Source organism: Apodemus sylvaticus, chromosome X (assembly GCF_947179515.1).
Source record: "Apodemus sylvaticus chromosome X, mApoSyl1.1, whole genome shotgun sequence".
Taxonomy (NCBI): Eukaryota; Metazoa; Chordata; class Mammalia; order Rodentia; family Muridae; genus Apodemus; species Apodemus sylvaticus.
The window spans coordinates 63,553,017-63,567,999 of NC_067495.1; the positions used below are offsets into that span (position 1 = coordinate 63,553,017).

Consider the following 14,983-nt stretch of genomic DNA (forward strand, 5'->3'; position numbering starts at 1 on the left):
CGGACTAAACCTCTAAAACATTTTTCTCGGCAGAGGAAGAAAGATAACTTTCATTTTCATAAGGCTCCCTAATAAGTCAGAATTGAAACATAAAGACAAATGCGAAGAGAGAGCTGTACCCAAGAAACGCAAAGAAACAAAAAGGCCAAGAGTGGGGAAGGAGGCACAGCATGGAGAAAGGAGACGAGGCAAGGCCTCACTAACTCATCTATTCCAAGAACCAGCCTGGCAAATTGACTAACTCAAGGACTTGTTCCCAGGATATAATACTAAATAGAAACACTTAGGGGTTTTATGCTCAATAAGAACGATCATCCCTTCCTGGGGATACTCAGGCACAAAGGTGCAAGTCAAGCAGGTGAATGAAGGTGAAGCTCCAATCTGCACCCAATAAACAGAGCAACCTTCCTGTGCCTCTTGCAGGCACGGCCCTTACTTATTTCAGCGTTTTGAGTTGCAGCATGTTCTGCCCAACAAATGCCTAAATAAAAACAACTTTTCAAATTTGCAAAGTAAAAAGGAAAGAAAAGAAAGAAGAAAACTGAGTCTAAAAGAAGCAGAGTGCCTCGTGGAGATAGATCCACAGTGAATTATGCTTGGCTTTCCAAGTAACGTGGGTTGCCTGCTAGTGTGTGCTTGGTGTTAGTCCCTGCCCCATTCTCGGCCTCAGTTAGCACTCCACCAAAGAGACATGGACCTAAGCTCTAAACTCTGTGTTCTTCTCAGGTCTAGGAGGACCCTATGATTGACAACGTAGCCCTAGAAAATGAAAGGGCTGTTTTGCTCTTCAAATCCCTTGGCAAAGGCTCAAACCTTGCCTCAGCCTAAGCTAGTGAGGTGGAGAAGGTAGCCACAGAACAATATGATAGGATAGAGAGATGCTCTGAACCGTTCTAGCAACCAATCTAGGTTTAGAAAATGTTTTCCAGGTGATGAGATTCTCCCAAGCATTAAAAGAGTTAACTATGCTCCATCATGATCCCCATGGTCCATCAATAATTTCGCACTTAATATATTCTTCTGGCCTTAAAATTAACCTCAACAGTGAGAGTCACAGCGTTTGAGCCTCCATTCTACTCATGTATCTGTAAACTTCACTCCCTGCAGTAAAGCTGCCTCTCCGGTTAGTATTCACGGTAAGAAAGAAATCAAAAGTTGCTCTTAAATAAACTAGATTCCTTGTTTGTCCCTTTTCCAAAACGCGCGCCCGTGTGTGTGCACACACGGGGGGGGGGGCGGGGGGTGAGGAGAAAGAGGGGGAGAAGGGGAGGGGGAGGGAGAGAAGAGGGAGGAGGAAGAGGGAGGGGGAATGGAAGAGGAAGAGGGAGGGGGAGAGGGAGGAGCCTGGAGAGTCCTGAAGTGGAGTACTGGCAAACACTGGTCAGTGGACCTACCACCCTTGCTCCTAGTCCCTGTAGCTAGGTCACTGGGTCACTGTGGTTTCCAATCCACAATCCAAAGGTCCTTTCACCATCCAAAGGTTCTTTACTGATTCAGTACATAAATATTTTCCAAAACTGCTGAGTAGACTTTGTTCCATTCTACTGAATTCACACACTTCAGCCCATGTTCTCTCAAAGTGCTCGAATCCCAAAAAGAGTCAGATAAAAGTTCAAATAACTCTGAAGCAGGCCAAACACAGCCATTTAGGAGCAGGAGTATCTAATGGGCCTCAAACAAAAGGAGGAGAACTTTCTGAGAGAAGGATTACTCCTTGAGGCTTTAGGGAGGCAGTCAGTATTGTAGCTGAGTCTTGTGAAATATAGAGAAGTAGATTTTTTTTTTCATTTCCACAACTTGCTGATTGTGGAGATGGCTTAGACACAGGAGAGTACATATGTAAAAATAATACCTTTTTAGTGAAAAGAATTCTGATATAACAGTCAACAGACCTGTTTTTCAGTCATAGTTCTGTCCTTTGGTCCCTTAAAATCTTGCCTTCTCAAGCCCTCTGCCCCCTCATGTGTAACGCTGAGTTTGTTGGTCTCTGTTATTTTCTCTTCAGCATTTCCCTCTCTTCTTTCCCCTTTCAACCATAACCCCTTCTCCATCTTTTGACAGGGCCTTACTCTGTAGCCCATGCTGACCTGAACTCATTATGCAGTTCAGACAGGCCTTAAACTTACAGCAATCTTCCACCTCGGCCTTTCTAGTGCTGGGCTGTTGGGCATGAGCCACAATGCATATGGAGGACTTGCTAAGGTCCTCCATATTCATCCATCGGGACACATTACCTCAACTATCACATAGACTAGTAAGCCTTAGGATACAATAAATAAAGGAATGATTCACAGCCTCAGTCTTTTCATCCTTAAAATAGGAATAATAAATCATTTGTGGAGCTATTGCCAAGATTTAGTGAGATCAATGTGCAAAGTACCTAAAGATACATTACCTAGAGGTAATGAATGACCTTAGTCCTGCTCCCTAGCATAAAACTTTCCATTAGCTTTTTGCTAATCAATTACTTCTTTATTTCTTCTCAGAAACAACTTTAAAATATAGAGAGAATCTATCTCTACTGCCACTCACAAAATTCAAATTAAATTTGATTGATCTTCTTAATCCTACTTTGCCTGCTTACACTCTTAGGTCATTTGTTTATTTGTTTGTTAGTTTTGGGGGCAGGTTCTCAGGTAGTGCAGACTAATCTTGAACTTGCAATGTCACTAAAGATGGCTCTAAAAACTGATCCTCCTTTCTCTACCAGCCAAATGCTGGGGTTGCTTGTAGATATGTTCTTCCATGCCAAATTTAAAGTCTATTTTAAATTCAATGTCCAAAGCAATTCACCATAACATTCATCTACTCAGAAGTTCTACAATGTCTCCATCTCACTTAGAGAAAAAAAACCTAATCTTTACAAAGTCTTACTCCCCCCTCAACATTTGGACCTCATCTGCTCTCTATCCACAAAGCCTTTCTCCAATAGAAAACAAGCATTATCTTTTCACTTATTCTCTTAGTATAGAGTCTTCCTCGTGACATAGTCCATCAACTCTTTTAATTTTACACATGTTACTTCTAAGAGAAGTTCTTGGTGATCACTACATTTAAAATTGCAGTATCTCTCTCCGGCAGTCCATATCATCTATCATTTTCTTCTTCTTCATAAAAGTTATTGATGTTTGACATACCACAAAATGTAATTATCTAATAGCATCCCATGAGAATACAAGTTTAAGGACAAGTGATATGGCTCAGGGAGTAAAGCTATTTGCTGACAAACCTGCCAATATAAGTTCAATCCTCAAGATCTACATGATAGAAGAAGCTAACTTCTACAAACTGTCCTCTGAGCTCACATTCCAATACATACGTAGATACATACACACACACACACACACACACACTAAATAAATAATAAGTAAATGTAATATTGTTAAATATAAAATCCAATTTTAATAAGTTCAGATGCTTTGTTCATTGATGATGTGTCCATACAGTTCAGTACCTAGTACTTAAGTATTTGTTCTTTTCCTCTGTCCACTAGAGTGAGTGGAAATGTTCATTGCTTGGGAGGCAGAGGCAGGCGGGATTTCTGAGCTCACTGGATTACAGAGTGAGTTCTAGGACAGCCAGGACTACACAGAGAAATCCTGTCTCGAAAAACAAAACAAAAAACAAACAAAAAAAATCCCCATTTAACAAGATAGTGTGAATATATTCAAACCAACCTGCATAAAACCAATAGGCAGCTTTGTATTGTCTAAATTAGCAACTCATAGACTAGTGCTGAATCCTGATATTGGCAAAACTGTGGCTGGACTTCCCACAGTTAAGGTGGTGGAACCCACTAATCTAGCCAGATGTCTTTGGACATTTGTATTGAGGAGACCACCCATGTGCCTCAATCAATGTCTGGCATTGTTGGCATGATAAAGTGAACAGAGCCCAAAACCTGTATGCCAAGTGTTGTGCCCTGGCTATCTCTGCCTTAGCACCATGTTCATGTCTAAAAGTTATCATATTAAAGAAGTTCTTAATCATTCTTTGTCGGTTGAAGATTGAAGGTTACAACCAACGAAAGAGTACACGAGGAGGGACCCATGGCTCCAGCTGCATATGTAGCAGAGGACGGCCTTGTCAGACATCAATGGGAGGAGAGGCCCTTGGTCCTGTGAAGGCTCAATGCCCCAGTGTAGGAAAATTCGAGGACAGGAAAGGGGGGGGTAAGGGGGGGATGGGATAGGGGGTTTTCAGAGGGGTAATGAGGAAAGGAGATACCATTTGAAATGTAAATAAAGCAAATATCTAATAAAATTTTAAAAAAAAGATTGAAGGTTACAAGAAGACCACAAAAGCTGTTTAACTTAAGAAACTTAAAACATGGAACAACAGCAAGATGGACCCACGCACCCAAGAGTAATTGGCCAACATAAACTAGACTCTTTTATTGTTGTTTTTGTTGTTGTTGTTGTTGTTTTGGGTTTTTTGTTTGTTTTGTTTTCAAAGGAGGAGGGCTGGAGAGAGTCCAAAGTTAAGAGCATATTACTGCTCTTCCAGAAGATCAGAATTGGATTTCTAGAACTCATATCCAGTGGCTTAGGTACATCAGTACCTGTGACTCCAGCTTCAGAAGCTGCACTCAACACACACACATACACACACACACATTTAAAAGTAATAAAAGTAAATTTTAAAAGAGAACGAAAACAAAGTTGGGTGGGTAAGGAGGAGGTGGAGACGATCTGGAAGGAGAGGAAGTGATGAGTATGAAATTCTCAAAGAATTAATGAAATGCTTGAAAAGCTCTATGCTTCTTCATAAATGAAAGCTGACAAGAGTTAAATGAGCAAGTGTCATTGTGGTGGACCTGCAGGGGACCCTGCATCACCTATAATAAAGACAATGGTGTCATCACAAGCTTCATTAAAAAAAAATCCTTGGAATTGGGCTGCTTAATGTAAGCAAACTGCTCCTGGTGAACCTAGGAGAGCTGCATTTGTACTGGCAGTGCTTTCTGGACGTTAGATGAATCATTTGCCACTTGGTTTAAACCCGTTTTCCTCAAGAATAATGATAGACTTCCTATGTACAAGAAGATCAATATAGACCTCAGCAGGATCTTGAAAAGTCCAGAGAGCCGAAGAGCCCTGCAAACAACCCACACGATGATTCATCAAACTCCTGAACAAGAATCTACTAAGAACCTGAGAATCATATTGAACTAAGCCCACACACAAGGACCCTGCAATAAAACACAGTCCTCACTGAGCCCGAGGGGACAAGGCCTGAGTGAAGGAAGCAGGGGCAGCAAGAAAAGCAAATCAGATGGGAAGGGGGCTGAGAAGAAGGGCCTGAGAAGAAGGGGATGCAAAAGGGAGCAAAGAATGGGTACAATGGAAGGCGGTACAGAGAGGGGTGCAAAGGAGGGATACAGAAATGGTGCTACAGAGATGAGCAAGAGAAGGGGTGTAAGGAAGGGTCTGTGGAGAAAGAGGAAAGACAGTGCATCTCAGAGCACGGACCACAGACCAAGAAAGGTAGAAAGGAAAGAAGACTGCTGGTGTTAAGAAGTCTTTGCAGGAAAAGTTGCAGCAAAAAACTGTATTCAATGAGTGAGTGAATGAGTACAGGAGTCAGGCTGGTTACACGCCTCATCTTAGTGAATCCTGCTTTGTCATGCAGACACAGTTGGGGTTTCTATTTTCAAATGGGTGAACCGATCTGGGATATAGGTGCTTGAGTGCTTACCACTTTTGGAAGGAAATTGCAAGCCTGCTGGATTTCAAACTACAAGAGTTCCTGTCCTTTAGGGCACTGACTTTGAAGCAGACAAAGATAAACTAATACATTAATATGGAGTTCAGAGAATGCACTATCCACTTGCTCTCTCTCCCCCTTTCATGGCCTATTCTTCTTCTTATTCTTTAAAGTGTGCATATTTGTTAAGCATCTACTTAACTCAGCCTTCCATTCAACTGGAATGTAACTTTAGGACGCTAGAAACGTATGTCAGTGCTGTTTCCCCAGTGCCTACAACAATTCCTGACACACTGTGGATACAGAATATACAATTGTGGAACAAATATCTACTTGTCCATAGAAACAAAGCCCTCTCCTTGTGTGTGGGAGAAGGGAAAATCCTTTGCAGTGGCATGATGGGCCAGTACCAGCTGGAAAATCTATACCAGGAGAGTATGGGCAGAGGGGGAAACCTGGAAGATTAGTGAAAGGCAGGCCTCAGTGAAAAGAAGCAAGACTTTGCACGTCTCGGTCTCATTTTGAAGAAGCCGAGGAGACATTTCTTTAGAAACAACAGCCTACAAAAGCGCACAAGTGGTGCTAAGAAAGCAGAAGACTCCCCGAAGCCGCACGCACGGAAGGGCTGGCAGCCAGAGGAGAAGGCGCTTAGAGTGAACAAGATCCTGTAGATGTTAAATGGCCCTTCATTTGAATGCAAATGCTATGTAAAAGCTTGAAGCCCCTTGACGTCAGCCCAGCCTTTGGTAACCCTCCTACAGCCCACTACCAGTCACCTGGAAATTTAGAGCAGGAAAGGAAGGATGGAGTAGTCGGAGCCGCGCATAGGAGCTAGCAGCGCGGCTCGTGTTGACCCACTGATAGTCTCTTGCCTCTCAAACTGGGGTTGGCGCTAAGTTTACAGGGACCTCAGGATGGCTTAGGGGGCAACTTCTATCCAAGTCACCATGTATGGAAGCTGCCTTTTAGAAAAAGAAGCGGGCATGTACCCAGGCACTCTCAGGAGCCCGGGAGGAAGCAGCACAGCCGGAGTGGGCACCTCTGGGGGCAGTGGTAGTCCTCTGCCTGCCTCCAACTTTACTGCAGCCCCAGTTTACCCACACTACATGGGGTATCCTCATATGTCCAACATGGATCCTCACGGGCCTTCGCTGGGAGCCTGGAGCTCACCCTACAGTCCGCCCCGAGAAGACTGGGGTACATACCCTGGGCCGTCCAGTACAATGGGCACAGTGCCCATGAACGACATGACCTCGAGCTCCCCAGCTTTCGGCTCCCCAAACTACAGTACTCTGGGCCCCACCAGCGGTGCAAGCAACGGCGGTAACTTGCCAGACGCGGCCAGCGAGTCACTGGTTTCCATTGAGTCGGGCACCTCCGGTGCCACTTCTCCCAGCAGGAGCCGCCACAGCCCCTACGCGTGGATGCGCAAAACCGTGCAGGTGACTGGTGAGTAATCCATCGTCCCGCTGTTTCTTCTCTTCTCTACCCTTGGTCCGCTACCCTCTTACTCTTCATCCCGCGTTCCGCAGAACAGTTCAACTAAGCAACCCACAACGTAGCTGGCTGGCGGGATAAGTAATTCCCTCCTTTGCGCCTAGGTTCAAAGCCGGTTAAAAGTAGCGCTTGGAACTAAACCTCTCCTGGGCGTTGTTGAGGTGGGCTTTTTTGGTTTGTTTGTTTGTTTGGTTGGTTGGTTGGTTGGTTGGTTGGTTGGTTGGTTGATTTTTGGTTTGGTTTGGTTTGGTTTTACCCTTCCCAGATAAGTCAAGGGAGTAAGGGTATGGACAGTGTTCCTGTCGAACCACAAGGATCTGGATCCAATCCTGTCGTCCCGAGAGAAAAACAGAAGCACAAGTGATGACCGGGGTGAGAGGACAGCTAAGGCTGTCTAGGTGCTTGCCGGTCTTATCTCCAAACCCCTACAGTATGCAGCCTCGCTGAAAACTGGTGATTGCTCAACTTAGTAGGTGCTTAGCTGGCAACTGACAGCCCAGCCTAGGAAGGCTTCCACAGCAAACCGGCCTCATTACAAGATGCCCAAGGAAGCTACAACTTCCATCGCCCAAATTAGAAATGTCTTGAAGCCTATTGCCTTTTTCCAATGTCCCTACCCACCGAAGGAGCGTTGAAATGAACAAGGTTACAGCAATGAGCTGTCATTTCATAGGACACAATCCCTACACCCGTCAGGCACACAACCGTTCCGAGTATTATTATCCCCCCCCCACACACACACACACTAAGTGCCTAAAGCTCTTATTGCTATTTCAGCAGGGGGTCACAAATGCAGAAGTAGAATGCAAGTTTGCGACAGGGTTAAAACGCGAAGAGGTGTAAGGGTCCCAGTTTAAGGTCTAATGTCGCTGACCAGTAAGCCCTGCTGGGAAACCACTGGGAACAGCTAGCTGGTGGGGAGGGAGGCGCGAGCCTAGAGGAAAGGAGGACTCCGCTTTAATCTTGGGCTGGGAGACAGTGTTTGTTTTCAGCTGTGGTTATTCTCTTAACATTTTCTTATTATTCCAATACTTGTTCCCTGTCATTAGAGAAAATTAGTGACATTTGACTATCACAATTCATTCCTCTGGGGAGGCAATGCTATTTCAATATTATTTGTCCATGATGTCCATGATCTCTATAACCCTGTGTTTTTCCTTCTCGCTCCTCCAAATAGCAAAGGTGAAAGGATAGGGAGGAACCATTTTTTACCTTTAGGAAACTTTTCAGCCAGAAGGAGGAAGCTCCAGTTTTACAACTAGGGTAGAGATTCCAAGTTAAAAGTAACACTTATATTAAGTGTTACTTATAACTTTATATTAACCTCTTTCTAAGAAGAAAATATGGGTGAGTTATGGAACTTTAAAAAAAAATGAGGCTAGGGTAGGCCATTCATCCCCAGAGCTGTTGTGACATCTCATCTTCTGGGTAAAATTAACATCCACTCACCAAAACCTAAGAATAAGCAAAATACATATTTTTAAAAGGACATAAAAATAGCTACTCTCTAGGATTGTCCTTTGAAATACTGTAGGGGAAAATGTCATTAGCTTGGTTTTTAGAATGGAAAACAGTGTGGGGGGGAAAGGACACAATAGGAAAATGCAGTTGTGACAAATTGTCTTTGTGTTGCCGAGGGGAAACATGACCGTTTTGTCTGTTTTGCTTTAAGCCTTCTATATATACCTCAGCCTTCTTTGGGTAATTCTGATGCCCAAAAAAGTTGAGAAGGACCCCCCTTAGTCCGTGTGCCTTCATCTCTTCAGTGTTTAGGAGAATGACAGTTGCAGCTCCTTGGACTCTTGGTAACTTGCTCTATAGACAAAGTTTTGTTAGCATCAACATTTGTTTCATTTGAATTCCTTGTAGATTAATACCACCCTTTTGCATGTTCTTGTAGTTCAGGTTGTTATTTGTCGATGATTTAAGAAGATGATAGATATGCATGAGAGCACCCCACGCCACACACATAAGTGTTGCTTTGTATAAGTTCTGGAGATTCTAGACTCACTGGGTATCCTTCATGATACTGGGCCATAAACTCCACAAAAATCAATATCATCATCCTCCTGGGCACTCAGAACCAAAGCATACTCCCTTATATGCTTAGCAAGGGGGCGATGTCAGATGTCTGTTAAGTGAATGGACAAGTCAGATCTTCCTAAGCTTTCTGCTCACCTTACACCATTGCACAGGAACATTATAGTTTAGGGCTGAGAGAGAAAAAAAATTCTGTGACTAACAGACTGGAAGGAGCCCTTCCCTGAATTAAGGCAATCCCATGAAAGCTTTTTTTTTCTTCATTAATGAAGATAATTGAAACAAACTTAAGTTAAAGTGTGTGTGTGTGTGTGTGTGTGTGTGTGAGAGAGAGAGAGAGAGAGAGAGAGAGAGAGTGTGTGTGTGTGAGAGAGAGTATGTGTGTGAGTGTGTGTGTGTGTGTGTGTGTGTGTAGCACTCATTCCAGCTGTGATTTCTAAAGCAAGGAGATTGACATGTAGAATAAATCATTGCTTTCCAAATAATCTAATTTAAAAGGCATTTATTTTTATTTGTACACAGTTTTCTTTCTTTCTTTGCTTTTTTTTTGTGGTTTTTTGAGACAGGATTTCTTTGTGCAGCTATGTCTGTCCTGGAACTAGCTCTGTTGACCAGGTTGGCCTAGAACTCACAGAGATCCACCTATCTCTGCCTCTCCAGTGCTGTGTAGCTTTCTTAGTACTCTATTCCAAACACATGTCATTATATGCAATCTATCTTATGCAAACATTTCTATCAAGGTTAATATTTTCAAGCAGTGTCACATTTTAAACAACGCCAGTGTATGAGAACAAGTCATTCTCCACTGTTTTCTTTAGTACAGAACTGTGGCCCTCTATGAGTTTTGGCCAGGCTGCACACTCAGCAGAGTTGGAAAGAGGCTTCCCTGTTTACAAAAGGAAAGGAAGTCATTTGGGTGAGTCTAATTAAGCCACTCACCACTAAGGAAATACTTTAAAAGCTGTATTCAGTTAGGACACTTCATAAACTGAATTGCTTAACAATCCTTGAGGCTTTTGTCATTGTCTTCCTTAGTTTTTCATATTTTGTTGGACAGTTTTCAAAATGACTTTGGATGTGAATTTTAGTTAAAAAGCAGTAAAGGATTGCCATTAGGTGAAAAGTTTTTCTCCATTGTCATCACCATTGTGATCCTGAGGCTTCATATGGGCTTTTCTGCTTAATATCACTTTGACTCCTAGGCTCTTCATGGGATACCATTTCAACCACACTTATGGTGACAGTGTCATCCTATATAGTGACATCTCCTTGTGAACTGTGAGGGTACTGCCTCCTGGGTGGTGGGAAGGACCATTGTGAACTATGGAGGTGATCAAGTCTTTGTGGAAGAAGTAACAAAATTCTCATTTCAGAGGAGTGGAAGTAGCTCTTTAATAAATCTTAGACTTTTTTCCTTTCCTAAATGAACTCACAATATCGACTGAGAGGGAAGTCCCCTGGTCTCAAAATGTCATTGTCTCTTGGACAATAGAGGAACTTAATAAAAAACAAGTCCTCCTCATGCTTTGTTAGTCTTAGGCTTTACTGTGGGAATCTGGACATTATGTTCTACCAGAAAGTGGCCAAATCCCTTCACTCATCCCAGGGGAAGAGGCTATAGGGGAAAGAGCCGTGATTCTGAGAAGGCAGCACGAGACCGGTGCCAGGAAATTTCCATTCCTTTCTCTTTGTAAACTGTGCAGGTAGTATACTCCCTTGTCTTTGGGGTTTTGGGGCTTATCATCAGATTGGGCCTACAGACCCTTTTTAACACTTGTTCAGCTTTGATATGCATCTCAGTTCTTGTCATTGCCCCTTTCTTCGAAGGTTATATTGCCGGAAAGGGTGAGCATTTTCATGGCAAATAAAGAGGCCTGGTCTTGACTTTATTGTCCTCAGAAGAAACTGCAAGAGGGGAATTTATGGCCAATGGGGGTGGGGAAGGACTACAATCTTTCCAGAGTTCTTGAAGTCTGGTTATATTTACTGATTAATTGACTGAACTGAAGACACAGACACACACAAGTTGAATTTTAACCTCCCTGTTTCAAGTTAAAATTTAAACTCAGTCCCTGTTTTGACCAGGAAGGGTTTTTAGGAACTATCTCCTCAAAGATAAAGTTTGATTCTACAACTGAGGTCCTAAAAACAAATTAAACCTCAGATTTTCGTTTTCATCCTTCAGTATACATTCTGTCTTTGGGAAACGCCAAAAGCCAGATTCCTCCTTTCCTGTGTTTCTGCATGGATCCAGAAATCTGGCTCAAAGTTTGGGCCTTTGAGGAAAGTTAATTGGCTGGGACCTGGGGCTTATCATTTCAAGGGAGGGAAGTTTCCTTGCACTGAGTAGCCCATTAGTTCTCCAGCCATTTAGTTGAATCCTAAGGTAGATCTGTTTCTACATCCATGCCTCCTCCTCTTCCTGGAGATGAAAGGGTGTCTGACATTTGTTTAGGGCTTGTAAATTCCAAGCCAATTGGTTGAGGTTCCTGGATGTAAAGAGGGTTGAGGATGGGATCCATGCCATGCAGCTCCTTTGTTAGGCCTGTGCTGCATCTTAACACCTCAATGGAGTTTAGGGACACACTTTAAAGAGGTCTTTGTCCTACAAGTGGGGGGGGGGGGCCCAAACCTCACATCAAAAACAACCAGAGAAGATCAGAAGAACTCTCTAAAAGCCACAGAGGAAAAAAAGCAAGATCCTAGAGGGGGTTAGAGAAACGGAAAAGAAAGGGGAGACTTCCTAATCACCTTTGGAAAATTTGAAAGGAAGAATAAAACTCTATTTGAAAGCAAGCACAAGAAATTAGCTAGATGTTGTAACACAAATCAAATGTTTGGATATCTTTTCAAAGCACGTGGAGTCCTCACTTCAGTCTGTCTAAGTCAACACACCCTCCTTCCCCCGTTCAGTACTCACTTGGAAATAAAAGAGCCTTAAGACCCCCACAGGAAAAATATCAACGTTTTCTAATAAACATTAGGTGCCATTTTTGAAACATAATTTGCTAAGTAGCAATAAAAATTTTTCTTTTCAAACTATACAAATTCCTCCTACTAATACACATAACTACAATGTCAGGATTCCAGAATAGTTTACTTCATGTGGGATTATACTTCCCAACAGCATACTGACCCTAGAGTCAAAGGTGGAAGCTTGGGTTTACCCTCCTAGGCTCCCAGCACAAATTCACTTACCTATACTAAACCTCAGGTTCTTTGTCTAGTCAATAACATTCTCCTTGTAATTTAACAGAGTAGATAAGATCATGGGAAGCAGTCACGAAAGCATTGCATAAAATGTAATTCATGAGGGTCTGGTATGGTAGTGCACACCTTTAGTCCCAGCACTTAGGAGATAGAGACAGGTAGATCTCTATGAGTTTGATGCCAGCCTGGTCTACAGAGCAAACTCCAGGACAGCCAGAACTACACAGAGAAACCTTGTCTCAAAACAACAACAATAAAAAAGCACAGTGTAATTCATGGTGGCTGTTGCCATTATTGTTAATTCAATTGTTCTATTTAGATGGGAATGTAATGAAAACTGTGGGTTGAGTGTTTAAGTATTTAAAAGTTTTGGTAGAACAGTACGTCAATGGTAGAGTAGCAGTAATTTGACTGATTATTTCAGCAGAATGATGGGTGTTTATATTCACATCGAGTTAGGCATAGATAACGTGGCCACAAATGATAGTGCATTTATGGAGAAATTGGCATGACATATTTAGTTTAAAAATATAATTCCTTTATATTTCAAAATAATAAATGAAAGTTAGAAGAGTAACTGTGTGCCCTCAACTCAAATAATCTCCAGAAGAGAAGACTACGATGAAATGTCATGCTTTCTCAACAGGGAAAACCAGGACAAAAGAAAAATATCGTGTGGTCTACACAGATCATCAAAGGCTGGAGCTGGAAAAGGAATTTCACTGCAATAGATACATCACCATCCGGAGGAAGTCAGAGCTGGCAGTTAACCTGGGCCTTTCTGAAAGACAGGTATTACCAAACATTTCCACATAGTCATTTCAATTGGCTAGTGTTTGGAGGAAATAGCAAAACAGAAGACAGATGCTTTTCTAGGTGCTCCTAAACCCATATTCACCCTATGTTTTTCATTGGCCAGAGGATTTATTAACTATTTAATGGGTGGGTATCATGTGGGCCTGGGAGCAAGAGACTGAGCAGAGAGGTACAAAGAGAGGTCCAATATAATTCTAGAATCAAGTCAAACGTCCCTCAAGTAGTACTAACAAGTGTGAAAAGTGGAAATTTCACAACTATGGTTGCTGTCTGATTCCCATCAGTCAAACTGGTGTGCAGTTGCATGGATGGAGCTTTTCTGTTATTCAAACTAGGAAATGTAATCTTCTCTGGTCTGTATGATGTTATGATGCTTGCCCCGAATTTAGCTTACTGGGAATACTCGATGAAGATCAAGTTACAGCAAAGGTTAGCAGTCTCTATTCATTCAGACTTGGCAATTACATGAGCACCTGGCAAGTTTTCCCTAAGTCTAGGAGTGATGCTGGAATCATAAAAGTCTAGAAATGTAAAATCCATTAATCCTTATCTCAAGCAGTTTACATTCCAACCACAAATAGGAGCATTAATACCATTCTTGTGTTGATTTCCAACAAGAAATAGATGGTATTTCATGACCTTGTTCACCCAGTTCTAGGTGTTAACTTTTAATATAAGGACATTTCTCTTAATGACCAACTGTAATCACTGTTGCTATTTATTTTTTATTTATTTTGGTTTTTTGCTTTTTTAGAGACAGGGTTTCTCTGTATAGCCCTGGCTGTCCTGGAACTCACTCTGTAGACCAGGCTGGCCTCGAACTCAGAAATCCGCCTGCCTCTGCCTCCCAAGTTCTGGGATTAAAGATGTGCACCACCACCGCCCGGCTCCACTGTTGCTATTTAAATCTTTCTCTTTCATCAGGAGTCCTCAGCATCGTTATATAGTTATTTCTACTTGGGTAACAGAGGATGCAAGTGAGTTGTAATATATAGATCTCTGCATTCAGACTCGGTAGTCCTAGGTTTGACGACTTCAATCTCATTGCTTACAAAGCGTCTGCCCTCTCTGAGCCACAGTGTTTTCGAACCTGTAAAATGGGTATAGTTCACACAGTTACCCTAAGGCTCAAATAAAGTGATGGGCATGAAGGAGCCTTGTAAGAGCCGCCATCGCTGTGTTGATTATACTTAGGGTGTTGTAACCACTAAGCATAAGGCATTTTGTATTTCAGGTGAAAATCTGGTTTCAGAATCGCAGAGCCAAGGAGAGGAAGATGATCAAAAAGAAAATCTCCCAGTTTGAGAACAGTGGAGGGTCCGTGCAAAGTGACTCTGGCTCCATCAGCCCCGGAGAACTGCCTAATGCTTTCTTCACCACCCCATCTGCTGTCCGTGGATTTCAGCCAATTGAGATACAGCAGGTCATAGTTTCCGAATGAAACAGGAGCAGAGAAACCAAAGCATCTATTACATCTGTTACAGCATCTCTTTGGCCTCTAAGATAACAGCAGGGCAGTTGAGATTGGATATAATTCTTTGTAAGACACAATTCCAAACAAATAGACACACGATGAGTTGGAGATACTTCCGAAGACTCTAATATTCAGAAACCACCCCCAGACAACTCTTATTCCATGTTGTCATATGGGGGCTGGGCAGAAAGCTGTGTTATAAGCTTTGCTCCTTAAAGTCTAGACTTTAAGACTTTCAAG

The 14,983-nt window shown here is 42.5% G+C and overlaps 1 protein-coding gene across 1 annotated transcript; it reads left to right on the top strand.

The window, feature by feature from the left end:
• Positions 1–6,653: 6,653 nt before the first annotated feature.
• On the top strand, positions 6,654–14,710 carry Cdx4 (caudal type homeobox 4). Its single transcript, XM_052170114.1, has 3 exons — positions 6,654–7,155; positions 13,100–13,245; positions 14,504–14,710. Exons 1-3 carry the CDS (start codon positions 6,654–6,656, stop codon positions 14,708–14,710), a joined length of 855 nt encoding a protein of 284 aa, XP_052026074.1.
• Positions 14,711–14,983: the final 273 nt, after the last annotated feature.

Bases quoted from the DNA above. Each gene is read 5' to 3' on its own strand.
- Cdx4 (XM_052170114.1), top strand. From the start codon at position 6,654: ATGTATGGAAGCTGCCTTTTAGAAAAAGAAGCGGGCATGTACCCAGGC. The intron at 7,156-13,099 runs GTGAGTAATCCA...CTTTCTCAACAG, and splicing joins CAAAACCGTGCAGGTGACTG to GGAAAACCAGGACAAAAGAA. The intron at 13,246-14,503 runs GTATTACCAAAC...TTTGTATTTCAG, and splicing joins TGGGCCTTTCTGAAAGACAG to GTGAAAATCTGGTTTCAGAA.